This window comes from Canis lupus, chromosome 9 (genome assembly GCF_048164855.1).
Source record: "Canis lupus baileyi chromosome 9, mCanLup2.hap1, whole genome shotgun sequence".
In the NCBI taxonomy this organism is placed as follows: domain Eukaryota; kingdom Metazoa; phylum Chordata; class Mammalia; order Carnivora; family Canidae; genus Canis; species Canis lupus.
This window is the reverse complement of record NC_132846.1, coordinates 65938579-65960985: the sequence shown is the minus strand read 5'-3', so window position 1 is coordinate 65960985 and position 22407 is coordinate 65938579. Positions and strand designations below refer to the sequence as shown.

Below are 22407 nucleotides of genomic sequence, written 5' to 3'. Positions count from 1 at the left end.
TATTTTAAACATTTTGATGTCCTTTTCTCTTTGCCCTCTCCTGCTCAAGCCTCTGTCCTGGACCAGCTTAGATGTCACATCCCAGCAGAAAGGACAGGCTCGGTCTTTATTCTGAGGAAGAGGAAGCAGGGCGGGATCAGAGGCTTTTGACATTTGCAGCTGGACTGGGCAGGACAGCACCCTTCCCAGCCAGGCTGCCATCCTGTGAAAAGATTTCCAGATTTCTCTTCTGGTCCTTTTTTTTTTTTTTTTTTTAAGATTTATTTATTCATGAGAGACATAGAGAAAGAGGCAGAGACATAGGCAGAGGGAGAAGCGGGCTCCATGCAGGGAAACTGATATGGGACTCGAGCCCAGGGGATTGTGACCTGTGCCAAAGACAGATGCTCAACCACAGAGCCACCAGGTCCCCCTCTCTTCTTGTCCTTAAGCGTATCAACAACTGAGCCCAAAGGCCTCAGGGAGGTGAAAGGAGAGTCTGCTGCTCTTCCTGCTTCAGAAAGGAGAAGTGTGGACAGAGTGAAGGAGGGAGGGAGGAGAAAAATCAAGCAGGCCCACTTCCCCCCTTCCTGAGTTCAGATTGGTGATTTGGGGGGCCTAGCCAAAGCAAAAGGCACAGTACGGTGAGGTGAGGTGAGGGCTCTTGGAGCATCTATGAGCCACCACCATATCCCGTGTGGCACCAGCCAGGTGCCAGGGCAAGCTGAGCCCACACCAGATACCAAGGACAGACCACCCAGACAGAAACTGCAGGGGGAGTCACAGGGGACCCTTGGCATAGCAGGCAATGGGAGTTCAGGTGAAGCCGTCACAGGCACAGAACACATGTGGCAGTGCAGTGGGGGCCGTGCAGGCATGCAGACCATGGGCGGTGCCCAGAAGGCGGCAGATCCCAATGGCGCATCCCCAGGGACCAGCCTGCGCACAGGGAGCCTCCCAATGCCATAGGACAAGCAGGCCCTGGGACACAAGCGGCAGAGCCACCCCAACCTGACACTGGAGACTTCCTGCAGGGGGCAACGACTGGAGGCCCTGTTTCTCAGGAGGAGAGGCTGCCCCCAAGCCCAGCTACCTACGAGACTAGTGGCTTCCTTCCCCCATCCTGGGGGTGCGTCCAGGGGCTGGACAGCTGGCACTCCTGGCATCTGTAAAGAGCTGGCACCCCAAACCAGCCTGCCTGGCACCCAAGAGGTGTATTTCTTGATCATTACACTCATTCTCATGGCTGCCAGGTAGGAGAGGCGAAGGTATGGAGGCTGAGTCCCCTGCCCTGGATCACACACGCACCGGGTGTCCAGGAGAGCCCCACACCCCCTGGCCTGCCTCCTTTCCCTGCTGTCCCTGGCTCTGTAAACTTTCCACTCAACTAAAAGGACAGCTTCCTAACTCTTGCCCTGTGTATCATCATGCGGTCATTCCTGGTTTGTGACTGGGATGCAGGATGCGGGCTATACCCGCTCCGGGCCCCTATCTCAGGCCAGTGGGAGGGGAGAGCATGCTGAGGGCAGGGGGGCTTTCTATAGAGCCTATTTCTCAGGTCACAGAAGCCTTTAATTGGAAGGGGCTCAGCCCAATCTCTGCTCATGGGGTCTCCTTTCATTCAACCGTTCCTCGATGGACCACAGTTGTCACCCTGGCTCTCCTGACCTCTCCTGACTTGCACACAGGCAAGCGATTTTCTTGGGCAGTGGTTCTCATCTGGGGCAATATTCCACATGCCAGCACCATCCCCCACCGGGGGACAGTTGGCATTTCCTGGAAAAACTTTTTCTGTTGTCAAAACTTAGAAGGGGCAGAGAGGGTGCCACTGGCACCTAGCGGGTAGAGACCAGGGATGCTGCTTGCCAAGCACCCTGCCATGCTCAGGGTGGCTCCTCGTGGTTAGGAATTACCTGGTCCCAAATGTCCACAGCACGGAGCTCAGCAACCCTGCTGTAGGGAGGCACTCCATGTAAGGGCCCCACATGCCATCTTATGATTGTCCCCAAACCTCCAAAGTGGCTGTAACAATTGACACACCCACCACACGATCCCATCAAGCCTTTACTTCCACCAAGAATACAGACTTATTTTTTGTTTTTTTTTTTGTTGTTGTTTTTATTGGAGTTCAAATTGCCAACATATAGCATAACACCCAGTGCTCATCCCATCAAGTGCCCCCCTCAGTGCCCGTCACCCAGTCACCCCCACCCCCTGCCCACCTCCCCTTCCACCACCCCTAGTTCGTTTCCCAGAGTTAGGAGTCTCTCATGTTCTGTCTCCCTCTCTGATATTTCCCACTCATTTTCTCTCCCTTCCCCTTTTTTCCCTTTCACTATTTTTTTATATTCCCCAAATGAATGAGACCACATAATGTTTGTCCTTCTCCAATGGACTTACTTCACTCAGCATAATGCCCTCCAGTTCCATCCACGTCGAAGCAAATGGTGGGTATTTGCCGTTTCTAATGGCTGAGTAATATTCCATTGTATACATAAACCACATCTTCTTTATCCATTCATCTTTCGATGGACACCGAGGCTCCTTCCACAGTTTGGCTATTATGGACATTGCTGCTATCAACATCGGGGTGCAGGTGTCTCGGCGTTTCACTGCATCTGTGTCTTTGGAGTAAATCCTCAACAGTGCAATTGCTGGGTCATAGGGCAGGTCTATTTTTAACTCTTTGAGGAACTTCCACACAGTTTTCCAGAGTGGCTGCACCAATTCACATTCCCACCAACAGTGCAGGAGGGTTCCCCTTTCTCCGCATCCTCTCCAACATCTATGGTTTCCTGCCTTGTTAATGTTCCCCATTCTCACCAGTGTGAGGTGGTATCTCGTGGTTTTGATTTGTATTTCCCTGATGGCAAGTGATGCGGAGCATTTTCTCATGTGCATGTTGGCCATGTCTATGTCTTCCTCTGTGAGATTTCTGTTCATGTATTTTGCCCATTTCATGATTGGATTGTTTGCTTCTTTGGTGTTGAGTTTAATAAGTTCTTTATAGATCTTGGATACTAGCCCTTTATCTGATACGTCATTTGCAAAAATCTCCCATTCTGTAGGTTGCAGATTTCTGAGTCCTGAAACCTGAACCTCTTCCCTCCAACATCCTCTTCTCTAAGTTGCTAGTTCCTGGCAATTTCCCTCTTTTCTTGGAGATTTCTAGAAGTTCTCTCTCCATTCTACATTGTAGGGCTTAGGTATACAGTCCCAGCCTCCTCCACCTTGCCTTTTGGTATGGTATGTTGTCCTACAGAAAACGTTTAACTTGAACAACTGTTTATACTGTCTTTGGCTTTTTTTTTTTTTTTTTTAGATTTTAAAAATTTATTCATGAGAGACACACAGAGAGAGGCAGAGACACAGGCAGAGGGAGAAGCAGGCTCCTTGCAGGGAGCCCAATACAGGACTCAATCCCAGGACCCCAGGATTATGACCTGAGCCAAAGGCAGACACTCAACCACTGAGCCATCCATCCATCCATCCATCCCTATCTTTGGTTTTCTGTGTCTTAAGGCTTCTCGTACCCCAAGATCACAAACAAATTTTCCTGCACTTTCTTCAGATTAGGACTTTAATCCACTGGTGATTTCTTCTCATGACTGGTGTAGGGGAGGGACTGCCCTCTTCTTCCCACCACTAAACTGTCACCCTGCCCTGAGTCCACACTGCCCTCTTCTTCCCTTGTGGTCCTGGTTAGCAGCTTGGACTCCGCCTGGTGCTCCAGACCCTTCCCTCTGCCATCCTATGAAGACACGCGGCGGGGAGGGGTCATCTGGACACAAGACAGGGCTCTCCCCCAGCTCCTGCCAGGCTTATGTGCCTTCACCAGGCTTCACACAGAGCCCCCAGAGGAGGCTCCCCTGCCTCCCTTCCCCTGGCATCCTGCTCCTGAAGTGGGCCAATCACAACTTCCTCCCAGGGTGGAAAACTCTCGATGGGTCATTAAAATTTACCTTCAACCTTAAGTGCCAGCTTAAGTGCCACTGCTTTTCTGCACTAAGAGCCAGTTTAAAATAAACTGATTCAGCACAAGAGTTGACCACAAGCAGTAAAGTTTAATTAACCAGTTCCTGGAGGAACCTTCACAGACCAGCATCACATTGAGAAGCTGAAGGATGGAAGCAGCAGGAGAACCACAGGCCAAGTCCACCTGTGCCACCACCGCACCCCCCTGATGCAGGCAGGCTGCCTGGGACTCCAAAGCAGACAGCCTGCCCAGCATTCCATCTCCTCCTGGCCAGCAGGTCAGCAGAACTGATGCCCGTCAGAGTCCCAAATCCAGACCTGGTTCCCTCTGAGGCCATCTCTTAAAGTGACCCACTCCCTGCCTGATATGGTGCAGGCCAATGACAAGTTTTGATCACGGGCTGTAATGGAGGCCAGGGGTCTGGCTGGAGCAGGGTCTGGGGGCCTTGGAAGGGATCTGGGGATGGGTACTCAGAAGATCGGGATCAGGGACACCAAAGGGAAAAAGAAACCCTGGCTTGCGGCCAGCAGGGGAACTGGGCCCAGCACTCAGATGGGGCCCATCCAGGCAGGTCACTCTGAGTGCAGAGCCGAGTACAGCAGGACTCCTGAGGACAACAGGAAAGCAGAGTTGGCAAGGGCCCCACTGCCTCCTCCCCCCGTCCCGCCCCCCGCCACAGAGGCTATGCTGGGTGTGCAAACAGAGGAGTAGGTGTGCGAAGATCCTCAGGAGGACCCACAGGGCCAGCGAGACCCAGGAGAAGGCAAAAGGAGACAGAGCACCATGGAGGAACATGGCACCTACTCCAAGCAGGACAAAGGGGTGGGAGGGCAGACCCTAGCTCAAGTCCCCCCAATGCACTGGGCCCTGCCCTGGTCAGTGTCAGGGAGAAGGCATCTGCAGATGGATGCACGGTCCTCAAAGACCACTGCCAGTGATTTGACTTGAGGAACCCTAGTGCCAGGGTCAGACCTCCTCGGATGTGAGCAGGACTGCTACTATGTCTGGGCTCCACATCTTGGGGCAATCCTTCCAACCCACAGAGCCTCAGCTTTCTCATCTGTCAAGTGGGATGTTGAAACATACACCTTACAGAATCCTTGCAAAGAGTAAATGATGACTAGGACTTGGTGAGCTCTCATGCACAGTGAAAATCACATCCAAGGAGGCTGATGGGGTAGCTGTGTGAGAATAGCTCAGGGAACAGCAGGAGGGAAAGGAAGTCGGTATCATCTCCCTGTAAAGAGGGGAGGCCCCTCTACTTTTGTCTGACCTCCACACTGCTGGACACAGACCCTGCCATACCAGCCTGTGAGCGGCTCTCCATCGTCAGTCATTCCCCGGTGGCAGCTGTGTCAGGATCAGCTGCTCTGTGGAGTCAACCTGCAGGAGAGGGGCAGCAGTCAGAGCTCCTAGGAAATGCATATCCATCCACCCAAAGGAGATGGGAACCCAGGTCTGTGGAGTTCAGTAGCCCAGCCACTCCATCCCTTGTTCTGCTTTGCACACATGCCATCAGCACCTGCTCCTCATCACCCTGTCCTGGGACCACCACACACTTGCCTGGCCGTGGTCCTCTATTTCCCAGAGTCTGGAATCCATTGCTCTGTACCTTCCTCCAGGGTGGAGCTGCCATGTGAAGGGCAGCTGGGAGAGGGTCAGCTCGCTGGGGAGCATGGGCACCTGGGGGTGCACTGGCATCTGCCATATGTGGACTGTGATGCTGGGTTCATGCTGCAGGGACCAGAGAGGAAGCGGCACATCAGGGACAGGCTTCCCATGAAAGTTGGGCTGCATGCAAACACATAACATCCTAGATGCCTGGCCCGCTGGGGAGCTGCCCCTTCAGATGTGAATGTTTTCAGAGTCCCAGACCCACCATCTCTTGGGGGTCTAGTCTAGACCTGGGATGACTGATTCTCTCCCAGCTCCCCCAAGTATGGTCCTCTCACTGATCTGCATCCCACCTTACCCCCACTGTACCCCTGAAAAGGTAGCCACTCTTCCCACCCATCAGCAACCTTCGACCTGCACAGATTATGCCTTGGGCCTCTCTGTCCTAGCCATTTCTAGAGATTTTTAATCTTCTTTGTAAAAAATAAAGTACCTATACACCTTAGGTCCTGGGAGTGATGGGTTTCCTCCCAAAATATATTGTAATTTTTTAAGATTTTATTTATCCATTTGTGAGACACACACACACAGAGAGAGAGAGAGAGAGAGAGAGAGAGAGAGAGGTAGGCAGAGACATAGGCAGAGGGAGAAGCAGGCTCCATGCAGGGAGCCCAACGCAGGACTTGGTCCCGGGTCTCTAGGATCACGCCCTGGACCACCCAGGGATCCCCAGTATATTGTAGTTTTGATTCTGGCCTTCACATACTTATTACAAACATAATAAATACAATAAAATGAAATGTGGCCAATACAGAAAGGTATAAAAGTGAGTGGGGAAACCACCATCAACCATAATCAAAGCTCCCTTTGTTATGCAACAAAATGGAAAGCTCCTTACAGCATTTTTTTATCTGAGTATTTGTCTTTTCTTTGTGATGAGCATCTTTAAGAGGTAAGGATCCTAGTCTTTCATCAATCATACATATGGCAAATAATTTTTCTCAATTTGTTGTCTTAACTTTGTTATGGGCTCATTTTACAGAGGAAAGTCTTTTAATTACACAGCAAAATCTCTTTCCCTTTAGATTCTGGCTTTAGATCAGGTATCAGCCAAGTGTGGGCTGAATCTGGCCGGCTAGCTCTTTTGGTAAATAAAGCTTTATTGTAGGCAAATGCTCATTCCTTTACATATTGTCTTTGGCTGGTTTTGCATGACAAGACAGAGTCAACCAGTCACTATAGGGTCCTTTGGGCCTGCAAAGCTGAAAACATTTACTATTAGACCCTTTACAGAAAATTTGCTGGGCGTTATATATTAGGTCAGGCTCAGAAAGCTGCTTCCCATCCTAAGATTATATATGAAAATACAGATCTGCTACTAAGTAGTAATTATTTTAAATAGAGGGAAATGCTCATTCTCCAGGTTCCCACACTGCATCCGTAGCTACATTATTTGAATTCAGTTTCTCCACTGAATGCATTTTACGCTTTTAAAAAACCTACCAAAATAGTTTGCCCAGAATTTTTTGCAAGCTTTATTTGGTGCAGGTGTGGGAAATACTTTGTGTTCTCCACCAAAAATTTTCTGGATTATCTCTTTGAAGATTGCTAGAATATTTTGTATCATTTAAAATGTCAGCAAATTGTTTATAATGGCATTTTCAATACCTTGACAAGCTTTTACTATATTACACGGAGGTATTTATTGTACCCCTCTAAGATGGATCTAAACCCCCCACCTGTGGCCACTGTTTCCTACCAGAGTGATTATCTTTATCACCTGAGGAGCTTTCAAATCCTAAAGGGTCTTAGACTCCACCCTAGTTTCCGAAGGAATCCGGAATCTGTTTCCCAAGTGGGATTCCAGGAGTTGTTATCTGTCAAACGCTTCCAAGTCTTTTCACCTGGGGAGCTGCATCTGTGACTCACCTGCCACAGAGTTGTATTATTCCTGTTTCGCAGATAAGGAACTGGATGCCAACGTTTCTTTTACCCTATTGTCTCACCTGCTGCCTCTAGGTTGCAAAGCCTCCTGTGCGGTCCTGGAAAACTCTTACTTATGCTGCAGGGCCCAGCTGAATAGCTGCCCCATCCGTGAAGCCTTCCCAGCATGTACTGAGGGCAGGATTGGGCTCTGACCTACCTTCCCCTCAGCCTCCCAGTGAGGGCCGCATCTTCTCCTGCAGATAAGCTCATGACACTGGCCCCTCCAGGTAAGACCTCCTGGGACTGCATCAGGCATGGACATCACTGTGCTTGGACCCTGCATGGGCTGAGTTTTTCAGAACAAGTAGAACAGCCTCCTCTCACCTCTGTCCGGGGCCCTATCACTGAATGTGACAGGTGCATCCAGGCTGAGGTCCATGCGCAGTCCTCCCACCCCCCACCCCCATGCCCGACAACTCACCGCATGGTGGCGGGGGGCCCTGCCCTGAGCTCTCCAGGAGGGACTGAGCCGCACCACCACGATCACCCAGGTCCGCCCCCTCTCGTCCTCATAGACGCCAGGCCTCAGAGCCCACAGACGGTGTGGGGGCAACCCAAGGCATGGAAAAGGCCCGGAGGCCATGGCAAGACTTCATCCCACGCGGGGCTCGAAACACAAGTGAGGCCTCCTGGTGTCCGGCAGCCTTAAATGGGGCCATTCCCTCTGGGCGGGGCCGGTGGGTGGGCTGGGCTGCAGGTGGGGGGCGGGCAACAAGGGGCTAGCCCACCCAGGGGTGGGGGAGGCAGCCCAACACAGGGGGCAGGCACAGGCAGACCCCAGGGCAGGGGCAGGAGGAGCTGGGCCAGTTCAGGACCAGGACGGTGAGCCACAGAGGGTGGAAAGGCCCCTCCCTGCATCCCAGGCCAGTCCCTACTCCAGGCTCTGCACCCAGACCACGGGTGTCTCCCTAAGACCAACACTCTACTTCCCTCCTATGTGCTCTCTGCAGCCCCCTCCCTGAGCACCCCCTCCCCAGTATTCCCCCCAGGCTATGTCCCTGACACCCCTACCCCGGCCTTGGGGCTTGTGCCCTGACCTCAGGCAAACCTCCCTGCTCCAGGTCCTGAGCTAGCACAGACTGCTCATCTTCCACCCCTGGGACCATTCCTTCCACAGGACTCCATGTCAGGACGCTTCTTCAAGCTCAGAGGCATCCTTCAAGCTCTCTCCCCTGGGGGTATCTGGCCCAGGTGTAGAGGGCAAATCAAGCCCTCCCATCAGAGAATGAGCCAGGGCCCCCAGGGATATTTGCCATCAGAATCATGTGGTGACAGACGTGAGGCCAGAGGAGGGAGGGCACGTGGCCATCTCGCCTGCCTGTCCTTGGCCACCGGGTCCAGAGTGTCCACCTGGCCTGACCATCTTATTAGCTCTGCTCTGCTATGAGGCCACAGGAGCAAGAGGCAGGCCATTTGGTAAGCACCCCGGGCTTTGTCTGAATGCACCACGAAATAGTCATTTTCCTTTTGAAAAGCAGAGGTATGAGCCTTCTAGTTCACTGATTGCTGAGATGATGTCATTCCTCTGGGAAGACTGAAAAATGATTTTTGGCTGGTTCCCATTCTGGTATAAACGGCAGGGAGGGCGAGCACCTTTGATGAAATCATTGGGCACCTTTTGTAGAGGCCAGCACCTTTTTCACAGCACTTCTACTTCCTTCCCCAGTGTTTTTCCATCTGGCCTGGGATCAGGGTGGTCCTAAGAGACAGGGCATTATAGTCTTGATAAAATGATCACGTATGTGGAATACATCTGTTACCATATTCCATTGGTTGGAGCAGGTGCCACCCACATCCAAACAGAGGGGACCATCAGACAAGGGTGTGGATACCAGAAGCCAGGAATCATGGAGAACCCCCAGAACCTGTCTGCTGCAAGTATCTGCCCCCACCCCAGAGCTACTATGAGGATCAGATGAGTGTGTGTAAAGAGCAGTGCCTGGCATACAATGGATCCTCAAAGACTGATGCCCCATGGTTATGTCCCCACACCCGTCCCCTCCCCCGAGGACAACCCATCAGTCCTGCCCTTGTCACGCTGCTGTAACCAGTATTCATCTCTGCCACTCCACTGATACTGATATTCTCAGCCTCATTCCCTGATGAGCAGGTGTGTGGGTAATGATGGGGTGGAGACAGAGTTGGTCAATATGTGCAGAGCACCGGTGCCAAGTGAGACATTTGACATATGTCATCTCATATATGTCCTCCCAACCGCTCTGTGAGCCAGAGAGTGTCATCTGCATTTCATAAACCAAGAAACTGAGAGGCTCAAGTGGTTTAGTAGCCCGAGCACCGTGGGCAGCAGAGGAAGAGTGGGAACCCACCTGCTCCTGGCTCTCACGCTCGTGTGCTATATTGTCTGCCGGGACCCGGTCTGGCTCACTGCAGGAGAGGCAGAGCCGGGAGCTGAGACTTCCCCCTACTGCTGCTGAAATGGCAGTAGGGTCTGCGGTAAAGACTAAGAACACCTCCCCATCAGTAGGGGGACGAGATGTAAGTAGAGGCTTCCATGAGCAACAAGAACACAATTAGCAGATAGATAGCCCAAGATGAACAGACTGCTTTACTCACCGCCCTTCTCCCACCATGTCCCCTCATCCCTGGGACCTGCACTGAAGAAAGATTGGGGCTTGCAGGCAAGAGGGCAGCTGTTTGGACCCTTGTCCCACATCTCCTGTGCATATCCTGTCTGAGATATAGCAATGTCTCCTGGCCAAGTTGTCTCTCTTTGGTACCCGCAACTTGAAGTATTCGCTCTCTGGGGTGGGTGTCCCCAAAGCCTAAAGACTCTGAGACACTGACCTCTCCAGTATTGCCCCCTGGCAGAGCCTGGTAATGACTGCGTAGTCTTGCCTGTCCTCCTCCAGCAAAGGAAGCCTTTCACAAGCCCGAAGCCCTGGTCTCCTGGCACTAGGACCACCCAACCTATGGGAAGGGGGATGATTCCAGACACTGGAGGCAGGTGGCCTGGAAATAATATGGCACAGAAGGGTTTGTCCCACTGGGGGAACAACATGAATGGACTTGGAAGAGGTGAAATTCAAGGTGTGTCTGGAGACCAGGAAATAATGATTGCCAGGACTGAGGATTCAGGTGGATAGATAAGGGATAAGAAAGAAATGGGGCAGTGTAAATGGGAAGAGGATGTCCATGCTCTACTGTAGGGATCTAAAGTGCCACCCAACCAGTTGGTTTTGACCAAGTTGGTCAGGAGCAGTGATGGTGCTGGACAAAGGCAATGACATCCGTATGCACTCGATAAATGTCTGAACTAACAGTAACACGAAAGAGCGACTCAGTAATCAGCAACCACTGGAAGGGGCCTAGATGGGGATGGTTCAGTTAGCCACACAGACAAGAACATCTAAATTCCAGCTCCACTCATGTTGATTGGTGAACAGCATAAATTTGCAGGACGATAAAAGAAACTCAGTCCAATGATGGGATAGAAGAAGGCTTAGGACAGCTTTGCCAATTCCAAGGCATTAAAGATGTACTCTCTGTTTTCTTCCAAGGTTGTATTCTTTTATTTTCCATAGATAGATATGATTGATTTTTGTGTATGATGTAAGGAAGGGATCTAGATTAATATTTTTTTCCATGTTGATATCTGACTAACAATATAATCTAATAAGAGACCATTCTTTCTCTCCTGGATGATATTGTCACTTCTGACATAAAATTGGGACAAAAAAAATTGGGACCAAATATGCATGGGTCTGTTTCTGTGCTCCTTTTGCGCTTCCATTATCCTACTTTTCCATCCTGGTGTCAATAGTACATTGTTAATTACTATAGCTTTAAAATAGGTATTGATATCTTACAGCATAAGTCCCTTAACCTTGATCTTCTTCCACAGTGCCTTGGCTATTGTGATGGTTAATTTCATGTGTCAACTTAAAGGTGTTTGGAGATGACATTAATATTTAAATTGGTGAACTTTGAGTAAAGCAGATTGCTCTCCATAATATGGGTGGGCCTCATCCAATCAGTTGAAGGCCTGAATAGACTACTAACCAGCTGCAGAGCTTATCAGGAACTGAATCTTGTTACCCCCAGCACACTGGGGATACGTGAGGTCCTGAGCTGCCACACTGGCTCTTGACCACGTTGTTCTCCAGATAGAGCTCCTCCACACCCACCCCCCACCCCTGGCATTAACAGCCTCCTTATGCATCATATGACATGATTGCCAAGTATTGTGCAGGACCATTCTTTTACCCTTTGAAGTAAACATGTTTTTCTCTGTTTTCCAAGGTTAATCATTCCTACAGCTAAACAAGTAGATTCATGATGGTTGTTACCAACCATCATGTTAGCTCTCTTAAAAGCTGGATGAGACAAAAGCTGGGTGTCCGAGTGTTCTCGGTCCCCCTGTCTCCCAGATTGAAATTCAGTGATACTCCCAGTCTTTCTTCATATCGTTCCCTCTAACTATCCTGGCTCCATGGCAAGTGGCACCCGAACAGGGACTTGGAGTCGATAATAGTGAGTACTGCAGCTGCGATACTCTAGCTCGGGTCGGGACAAGACAGTTGATTGTGTTGCATGTTTCAGGCAGGGTAATGGGGACAGAATTTGTCTAGTCTTAGTATGTTTCCCTTTTAAAATGTTTGCTTAAACAAGCTGGAGCACATATATCCACGGAACATTTGCAGGAACTGGTCCAGTATATAACATGCTGTTGCCTTTCCAGGAGAAGGTAGACCAGATGTAGACACATGAGACCAGCTAGGGCGAACTCTACAGCAACAATACAGACAGGGTTTGAATGTGCTAATTCCAGTCTTTTCTGCCTGGGCTTTGGTCAGAACAGCTTTGGAACCATCAGAGAGAAAAGGAAAGCAAAGCACGAATATGTGTTTCCTCCACCCTCTGCTCCTGCAGAGGTAGTACCACCATTCCCTTTACGGGAGCCCCCATGCAGAATTTAGAGACCAAAATGGTACTATGCTCCCTTGGAATTACACCAAAATGCACAAAAAAAGACTCCTTATATGATAACCATAAGTAATGATTCCATTAGATGGGGAGCAAGGGGCTTGAGCCCTTCTGCAGCCAAATTAGGTTCTGGTCCCGTACAAGATACTATGTGGAAATTGGGATTGGCATCCCAGCCTATCCACAAATGGAATGGAAAACATACAAAAAATGGTACCGGAACTCTTACGAACACCTCTCACATACAGACTATTCATCTTAAGGCTTATGTACTTAACCCTTATGTTATTCTTTCAAGATCTAATGATTACATATAATAATAGATCTGAGGCTCTGTATTATACCTCCTGTGTTGGTTGCATTTTACAGCAATGTATCAATCTGACCAATTGTCAACTTTCCAGTTCCTTTATGATATTAAAGCCACCGGTAGTGATATGGTCCTCTCCCCCCGCATCCTCCCATCGACATGACACAACCCTGGCAAGAATCCCCCACCTTGCCCCAATTAGCATTGGTGTTAGATACTGTCAGCAAAAGGACTAAAAGATTCTTTGGGTGGCTCACTGCAGGTATTATATTCCTTGCAGGCATCATCGCATCGGCCTCCTTGGCCCCTGTGGCTTTACGTCACACAATCCAGACTACCCATTATCTAAAACAATTTCAGGCCAATTATACGGAAACATGGAAAACCCAGATTCATAGAGACCAAGAAATACTTGGAGAGGTATAACAGCTTAAAGATACCATTATTTGGATGGGAGAATAATATGATTTGCGATGATCTCATAGGCTGAAATGTCATTTTAACATCACCCAATTTTGTGCAACCCAGGTCCCTTATAATGAGTCCCAGCATGAATGGAATGAAATAAAGTGTCATCTATTGAGACTAGATCTTTTTCATAATGCTTCACTGGATATTCTAAAATTGCCAGCTCAGGTGTCTGCTGTGGCTCACACCCCAGTTCTGAGATGCAAGGATTTGAGGTCCTGGAACAAGTGGCCAAAGGCATAGCCTCACGTAATCCTTTTAAATACTTTAAAATACACATTTTCTCTCTCCTAGCTGCTATAATTTTAAGTGTGGTTTTATGTCTCCTGTTCTGTACAGTCTGTCAAATAGGAATGAGACATCTAAGCCAAGAAAAAACTGGTCCCAAAGCTGGTCATGCTTACTCTACTTCAAAAACATAAGGGAGGACATGTGGGGAACCAACTGCGGAGCTTATCTGAGAACTGAATCTCGTTACCTCCAGCACACTGGGGATGCGTGAGGTCCTGAGCCGGCACACAGACTCTTGACCACATTGTTCTCCAGATAGAGCTCCTCCTCACCACCACCACCCCCCAACACACTCCCTGCGTTAATAGCCTCATTGTGTGTCATATGGCATGACTGCATGGTACTGTGCAGGACAATTCTTTTACCCTTTGAAGTAAACATGTTTTTTCTCTATTTCCCAAGGTTAATCATCCTACAGCTAAAACAAGTAGATTCATGATGATTGTTACCTGCTAGCTCTCTTAATAAAAGATGGATGAGACAAAGGCTGGGTGTCCGAGTGTTCTCAGTCCCCCGGTCCCCCAGATTGAAATTCAGTGAGACTCTGAGTCTTTCTTCATATGGTCACCTCCAACAATCCTGGCTCTGGGGCAACAAAGACTGTCCTTTTGGAGAGAGGCAATTCTCCAACAGACTGGCTTTGGACCTCATCTGTTTCTTCAGCTCTCCCGAGTCTCCAGCCTGCCTGCCTTCAGACTGGATCTCCACTGTTGGTTCTCCTAGGTCTCAAGCCTCCTGGTCCACGCTGTAGATTTTGGACTTGTCAGACATCCATAATCACGTAAAGTAATTCATTATAATAAATCTCTTTTTATTCTACCTATATGTATATATACACACATCCTATTGATTGTTTTTCTAGAGAACACTGGCTAATTCAACTCTTCTCTACCCTCTGCATTGCAATATGGATTTTAGAATCAGTGTGTCAATCCCAGAAAGCCCTGCTAGGATTCTGATTTGGACTGTGTTGCATCTGTAGGTATATTTGAAGAGAATCTGAACATTGTACATCCCTCCATAATTTGTGTTGTCTTTAATTTTTCCTATGTTTTCATTAGATTTCTTCTTAGGTATTGTTTAATATTTTAAGTAGTGTTATTTCAAGTCCTGTACTATATTTGTTGATGGTATACAAAAATGCAACTGAGTTTTATACATTGACCTATGTCAAAAGATCTGGATAAATTCACTGTAAAAAGCTAATAGCTTTTCTGATACTTTGGAAAATTCTCAGCCACTGTATCTCCAGTTACTCCTACCTTGTTCTCTTCTCTCCCTCCAGAACTCCAATCACATCCTGTTCGACCTTTTAAGCTGTGCCATACCTCCTATGCTCTGTTTTGCTTTTTAAATTTGTTATTACTATTTTTTCCTCTCTCAACTTCAATTTTGATGTTTCATAGTGGCTTATCCTACCATTTATTAATCCTGGCATCTACCATGTCTCATCTGCTCTAATACCAATCAGATTTCTTAACTGCAGATATTGTATTTATGGGGGCCAGTATGCCAATTTGATGCTTTTTTTCTTTACAGATCCAAACTTTCTCTGTTAACCTGTACCCTTTTTACCACTTTATTCGTTATCCTTTCTATATCCTTGGACATACTAATCAGTTATTTTCAGGTTCCTTTCTGACAGCTCTGACTTGCCAGTGGGTCTTCTTCTATTGTCTGCTTTTTCTCTTGGAGTAATTTTTGAAGGAATACCAAATATTGTGTATAAAAGCCCTGAAAGTTCCTAGATAATGTGATTTTTTTCCTCCAGAGGGAGTGGACCCTTTCTTCTGCTGGGCTGGTAGAGAGAGGAGGGAGGTCTTAAAGAGCTTAATTCCAGAAAGAGAGAATGGAGTCAAGGTTTGGTTCCAGTAAGAATCAGAAAGAAAGTGTCCAAAGGAAACATCAGATGCAAGAGAGCTGAAGGTAGAGTTTGAAAGAAGCTGAACTTCCTCTTGAGCTTTGAAACACAAAACAGCTAGGAATTAGGCCTTTCCAAGAAGAGGTTCCCCAGTGGCTTGTCCCTCCAGTCCCTTCTCCTGCCACCCCCAACCCTGTGTACTAGCTCCTCATCCTGAAGGCATCTACTTCTCAAGTTTCCCACTGGATAGACTTCACCACTGCCCACGGGTAAGCTCTCCTTTCCCATAGCCCTCCTCCCCTGCGGAGTGTGTACCTACACTGGCCCTTGCTCTAGAGCAGGGTGCAGGCTTTGGCCAGGTGGGTGCTGTCAGGTGGGATCTGCCAGGAGAGGGGACGAGATGGGGCAGTTAGTCTGATGGGTGTTCCAGCCTGTGGACCCAGGGTGGGCCTGGCCTCTCTGATTCAAGTTATCAGCAAGAACTGTGAGCTGCCAGCTATTTCATTAATAAATCTACAAAGTTGGCATTTCTCCCAAGGACAGACATTTTTCCCATAGGACAAGATAGCATAAAGCTAAATCGAAGAAGCAACATTTTATTAGCAGAGGATCTGTCTTGCCCTTGCAAATTTTGGTCTCTATTGTTGTCAGAAGGGCTTTGATTTCTTCCCTGCTCCAAGACAAGGAGTGTGGGATGGAGAGCAGCTTTTTATCTTTCTTAGCAGAGTTTTGTTGGAGGAGGGCCAAGTGTTAAATCTGTTTAGCCCAGCACTTCTTTGTCCCTCCCCATAAAAATGGAGAGAAAGGGAGGCATGGGTACTGATCCCTCTAGCCACGATAGTCTCTTGCATCTGCCAGGGAGTTGGCAAATCAGGAGCACACAGCATGCAGCCTGGGGCAGGGACTCCATCCTGCCTCCTCTTTGGTCAGCGTGAATGGCTTGCACCTTCTTGGTCAGACTTCAGTGATGGCATCTGGCTTCCTTGGCCTTAACTTAGCATAGGGGTTTTCGTTGTCTGGATAGTATGTAAAGCTTTACATCTTTGTCTCTACTCAACCCTGGCTCCCTAGCAGAAAGGTAGCTCAGGGTACTTGAAAGCATGTGGGGTCTGCTGTCAAATATCCCTGAATCCAAAGCTCTATCCCAGCCCTTTTTAGTTGTGTGACCTTGAACTAATGATTTAACGTTTGTGAACCTCCTACTCCTCACCTGTAATGCATAGGTGGTAACTACTTTATTTGGTTGTTGTGGGGGAGAATAATAACAATCTTTTTAAAAAATATTTTATTTATTTATTCGAGAGAGAATCAGAGCATGAGTATGAACATGAGCTTGAGCAGAGGGAGAGGGAGAAGCAGGCTCCCAGCTGAGCAGGAATCCTGATATAGGCCTCAATCTCAGGACCCTGGGATCATGACCTGAGCCAAAGGCAGATACTTAATCCACTGAGCCACCCAGGCACCCCAAATAATATTCTTAAAACCTCTGGCACCTGATATGACTTCGGTCTATGATAATTTACTGACCGAGGGTAAGATACCATTTCTTATTCATCTCTGTGTTGTAGCGTGGAAGCTGGTGCCTGAAACACTGGAAAGCCATCACAAGCATTTGTTGGACTGAGAAGTCCTTTGGTCAGATTGTTACCTGGTTAAAAACAGCCCAGCCACGTCCAACAGGAACCCAGGGGTGTGCTGGAAATAAAACTCAGAGACTCTCCCTGCAAATGCCTCGTCTGTCACAAGTGCACTCAGAAATAAAAAAAGGATTCTAAGCACAGCAGAAGCCCTGGATATTGCAAACCTGCAGTGAAATGGGAAAGGTTGGAGAGGTCAGGGTAGATGAGCAGCATGTGGCACACATAGCCCCCAGGTCCTGTAATTGCCACGTCTTACGGAGGGCTCACTTTGTGATTGGCCTAGTTAGGTGAGCACAACTGCAAGGTAGGTCGGGCCATCTGATTGGTGGTGGGGCCACCCTGGTGCACCCGGAGCTCTTCCTGACTATGGTGCAGGGCTGCCTCACGTGTACGTGGCACTCCATCTGCATCGCCCCTCTGCAGCCTCTCCCTCTGGCTCTTTGGGCTGTGCTTTTAAATGGTTCTTCATTTAATCCATCAGAACGACCCAGAAGGAAGCAATTGGCTGTAAGTGGGTCATCCCCTGAAGCCTGGTGGCAGCATTCTAATGGTGAAGAAATTGGGTCTTTGCAAAGAGCAAGCATCTCACCAAAGGCTGGGATGGGGGGGAGGGAGCTCCCCATGGGAACTGGGTTGTGTGGGCTCTTCTCATCTTGGAGATGAGGACCTGAGGCTGGGAAAGCAACCATCACTTGGCCAAGATCACAGAGCTGGTTAGTGGAAGAGATGGAATCTGAACCCCAGTGTGCCCAGTTCAGATGTCCAAAGGACATGGTGGACACTCTGCAAACTTGATTCATCAGCTGATGGAAACCAAGCTGCTACTGACAAGCTGGGCACCCGCACCCCAAGAACTCAGCCAACCTCTCTGATGACATCGCCAAATTCTATTCGCTCCTATAATCCTTCAGGGCACCTGGGGCCCAGCAACAAGTTACAGCATCATAACGAAGGGCATCATCTTGGGCCAGATAGTCTCCAACTTGCCTAGGAGATGTTCTGGGAATGAAGTGGAAAGCACATCACCTGAATGTAATGGATAGAACACCTGATATGCAAGGTTGTGGCCATGGTTACAGTTGCTTGGAGATTTCAGGGCCTGGGGGTGCTGGCCAAGACGTAGCTTTCAGGATGGGAGAGGGATTAAGCTGTCTCTCCCTCCTGATGGTTCATATAAATATCGTTGAGGACCCTCCTACCTTCTAAAATGAGCTTCCCCACCACCATGTTTCTGTGTTGGAAAAGAGCAGAGTAGGTGGTTTATAAACACTCTCTGGAGCCAGGTTGTCTGGGTTCAAATCCCAGCCCTGCAATTTACTAACTATGGGACATTCAGCAAATACTCTGACCAATAGGAATAATGAGAATGCTACCTACTTCCTATAGTTGTGGATTAAATGAGTTCACGTATGCAGAGTACTCAGGACTCAGTGCCTGCCACACTGTAAGTGCTTGAGGGGTTGATAACTATCTCTGGGTGCTGTCGTAGCTCTCCAGCTTCTCCTGTGCAGTCAGACTTCTCAGAAAATCCTGAGGGTACTGTACCTCAAGCTTAACACCTCGTACAGAGCACTTGATCATCTTGTTGCTGCCAACCCCCTCACCTGCAATCCCCACTTCCCATCCGCTACAGAAAATGCTCTCTTGAGGGTTCCCAGGGGCCATGCTCATAATGGTCAGGGCTGATGGCTTCTTTTGGCAGACACCATCCTGTATCTCTGCCCCGTGTCACACCGCCACCCCTCTTGCCTTGTAACACTCTTTGGTTTTCCCATGTTGACACTGGTGATTCTCACCTTTTGACCTAAGGAGGTTTAAAGTGTTGGTTGGAAATGTGACCTGCCATCATTCAGCTCCTAGAAGGTTCCTCCTAAACCTCTAACAACAGCCTGTATTTTCCCTTACTGTTCACCTTTCTCATCGAAGAAATCTGAGTGTATTGATCGATGATGGGGGATCTGGCTAATGGAGGCTTTACCGAACACAGAACAACAACAACAACAAAAATGTCATCACTCAATAGCTGCTCACTTTTTTGCCCAAACTGGGTTCCTGGAAGACCAGAAAAAGGTGATTGCCATAGGGTTCCCATCATTACCCCATGACAGGGTGACCCCTCCAGGAGATGAGCAAGCACAGGACCAAAGCAGAAGCAAGGAGCAACTCCTAAATGTTCACAGATGTGCAGTGTACATCCAATCCCACTGTGCCATGACTCACTGAGTCCAGATCCGTCCTCACTCTTCCTTTCTCAGTATTGAGAGCCATTCATCCTCTGCAAGCTCAGTCCAAGCTTGGAGCAACTCTGAGCCCAGTTGTACCCTGATATAGAGAAGGGAGTGTGTGAAGGAGGCCCAGCCCAGAGCCTTCAAGAATTCAGCATTTCCAGACTGTCTGCTGGCCACACTGGGTCAGAAACAAGGGTCTGAACCCCTGCCTCACACCTAATCCCTGGAGATCTGCCTTAATATTGATAGTACAGGGAGCACCTTCCAACCTCTATCCTAACCCCCAAAATGCATGCACGCACAGTGCATGCACTCACACACATGCTCATCCTTTGCAGAAACTGGAGGTCTTCCTCTGATCCAGGCCTTTGCCTGGAGCCCCACCCGACAACAATCCTCCTGATGCTGAATGGATAACACAGACTATGGGCTACATCTGTCTGGTGTTTGCAGCAGGCCTGACACATACCAGGTGCCTGATAAACATCAGAACTATACTCTTGCTGCTGACGGCCTCCTGCCTGCTGTAAGAGAAGTCATAAAGACATGACTGTAGGACTAAGACACCAAGCTTGAGTTTGCATTCAGAAACTTTAGAGCTTTGGGATGGTGAACACGCCGCTCAACCTCTTTCCTCCAGTTTGTCAGGACTAGAGATGACATATGGAAATGTGAGAGGTAACAATGCCTGGCCAGGGTCGTTCTAAATGGATGGTGCTATGAAGACATAATATTGTAACCTCCCCAACCCACAAGTGCTTCGAGAAGGGAAATAAGTCAGAAATAGAAATTTTCCTTAGGAGAAGAAGTGGCTGGGGTTAAGAAAAAGCAGGAAGCAATCACTTAGACCTCTGTCCAGTGCAAAAGGGTTGTCTCTTCTCTGAAACATTTGTGGGACCTTTTGGGTTACAAAGCTTGCTAGCTGGACTACGTGGCACTAAAATCAAAGGTCTCCATTCAGACCTTCACTACATTCGGATCTTTCTTCCAGATGTTTCCACTCCCTAAACTTCCTGACACTACTAGGTCCAGGAATGCAAGGGATTTCTTGGCTGCAAATACATTTGTCTTGATCTCTTTTTAAAATAGCAGTTGGTACCCTGTGTTCTGTGTGGACTTTAAGCTTCATGAAACACACTTTACATTATGGTACCTGGCCCTGTAAGCACGGCAAGCCTACGAGAGGACCGAGAGTCTGTACATTAAATTAAGATGTGAGCCTTCAGGATTTGTTTTTGTTTTGTATTGTTTTTAAATCCCTTTCCTCTTGACCCCCGTGCTCTGGGTCCAGTGTTCTCTGGCAGCAGGAGTAACTCCCTCTGCCTTCAGGTCTTGGAGGGGGGAGCATCCTCTGCTGACTCTGCCTGTCATGCTGAGGGACCCCAGCCTCTGTGGATAATTTCAGAGCCTGAAACACCCAACACACAATAGGAGCTGTTGTAATTATTGCTATTAAATCCCCATGTATACATGCACCTGCTTAGGTGCCAAATTTACGTCTTCGCCAGCTCTCCCTCCCTTGGCCTTCCGTTGCCTTGCTTTCATGAATTCCTTCAATCAAGATTTGTTTTCAAAGTTTTTATTTATTTATTTATTTATTTATTTGAGAGAGAAAGAGAGACAGAGAGAGAGAGAGAGCGAGCATGAGTGGGGGAGGGGCAGAGGGAGAGGGTGAAGCAGACTCAGCTGAGGAGGGAACCTGAGGCGAGACCGATCCAGGACCCTGGGATCATGACCTGAGCTGAAGGCAGATGCTTAACAGGCTGAGCCACCCAGCTGCCCTCCTTCGAGTAAGATTTATCCAGCTCCTGCTTTGTGCTGGGCATGTACCTGGGTACTGCAGGTCTAGTAGCAAATGAGATGCTGCTCTTACGAGCGGCCATTCTAGTGAAAAACAACTGATGTATTTCTGGACAATGGGGACATAAAGCATGGTAATGGGCTAGAGAGGTACTATGTCAGACCACATGGTCAAGGCAAACCTGGGGAGAGGGGTGGGTGGCCCATGTGGAGGAGCAATCAGCTGCATGATCTGGGGAAAGCACACTCCCAGGAGACAGACAGGAGGCATGAAGGTACCAGGAGCAGGACTAGCTGGGACTGTTTAAGGACCAGCAGGGCAGGTATGAAGAGCAGAGAGTGAGCTCAGCTGAGATCAGGAGGTCGGTGGGCGCCAGGTGTGTAGGGCCCCAGAGGCCAGGATTCATTCCAGGCCACAAGAGATAGGAGAGCTGGCTCTGTCCACCTGCCACGTGGAGAAGGAGCTGTAAGCCAAAGAGCCCTGAGAGACAGTGTGGGGGCTGTTGAAGAAGCCCCAGTGAGGGACACATTGGCCTGGATGGGAAGGGATGAGGGGTTGGCCTGGGGATGTATTCTGGAGGTCAAGGTTGGAGGACCAGCTGGAGGACTGAGGTGGGGTGTGAGCGGAAGGGGGAGGCACAGCTGCCCAAACATCCCGCTCTGCCAGCCTTTCTGGCCTCCTCCCAAGCCTTGGGGCCTGCCTGCCTCCCTGCTCCAGCCCCTTCCTGGCTCCACTCTTCCAAACCCATACAGTCCGGACAGTCTGGAGCCCCTGCCCCTCGCCCCCCCACCCTCACCGCCGCACCCTCTCTTCGGACCCTCCCCAAGAAGGATGGAGGGAGTTGCTCCTGGCCCAGCACCAATGTGCTGGGGTGTAAATCCCTTGTCCCTGTGGATAACACAGGAAACAATTACTCATGCAGATGAAAACCTTTCATTCCTCTCCTTGACAGCTAACAGCTCAAGGAGCCTTTACTATGTCAGTCCACAGCTGAGATAGAAGCTAATATTTTCTATCTGTAGTCTCTGGAATAATATAAGGCAGCGCCTGGTTTCATAATGAGCTCCAGTTTTTGGCAGGGCCCTGGAGTTCCAATCAGGGAGGAGGGGGGAGGCTAAGGACAGCCAGAGAGTTTCCAGGAAAGAGCACCTGAGCACAGCTGGGGAAGAGTCATTTCAAAGTCGAGGGAGTCAGACACGGCACCGGCCTAGTTACTGAGATGATACGCGGGGGTTCCAGGGAGGGGACGGGGCCCAGGGCTGGGAGCCAGGGTCCGGGGTTCCAAGGAAGGGCCTCCTTGCTCCATCTA

General features: G+C 49.1%; 1 protein-coding gene across 1 annotated transcript; it reads right to left on the bottom strand.

Moving 5' to 3' along the window:
• Positions 1 to 5284: 5284 nt before the first annotated feature.
• TCL1B (TCL1 family AKT coactivator B) lies at positions 5285 to 8138 on the bottom strand. The gene is made up of 3 exons (XM_072837750.1): positions 7977 to 8138; positions 5519 to 5689; positions 5285 to 5338 (listed from the first exon to the last, which is right to left on the bottom strand). Exons 1-3 carry the CDS (start codon positions 8136 to 8138, stop codon positions 5285 to 5287), a joined length of 387 nt encoding a protein of 128 aa, XP_072693851.1.
• Between the last annotated feature and the right edge of the window lie 14269 nt (positions 8139 to 22407).

Bases quoted from the DNA above. Each gene is read 5' to 3' on its own strand.
- TCL1B (XM_072837750.1), bottom strand. From the start codon at position 8,138: ATGGCCTCCGGGCCTTTTCCATGCCTTGGGTTGCCCCCACACCGTCTG. The intron at 5,690-7,976 runs GTGAGTTGTCGG...TGGTCCCTGCAG, and splicing joins GGGCCCCCCGCCACCATGCG to CATGAACCCAGCATCACAGT. The intron at 5,339-5,518 runs GCAAGTGTGTGG...CCTCTCCTGCAG, and splicing joins AAATAGAGGACCACGGCCAG to GTTGACTCCACAGAGCAGCT.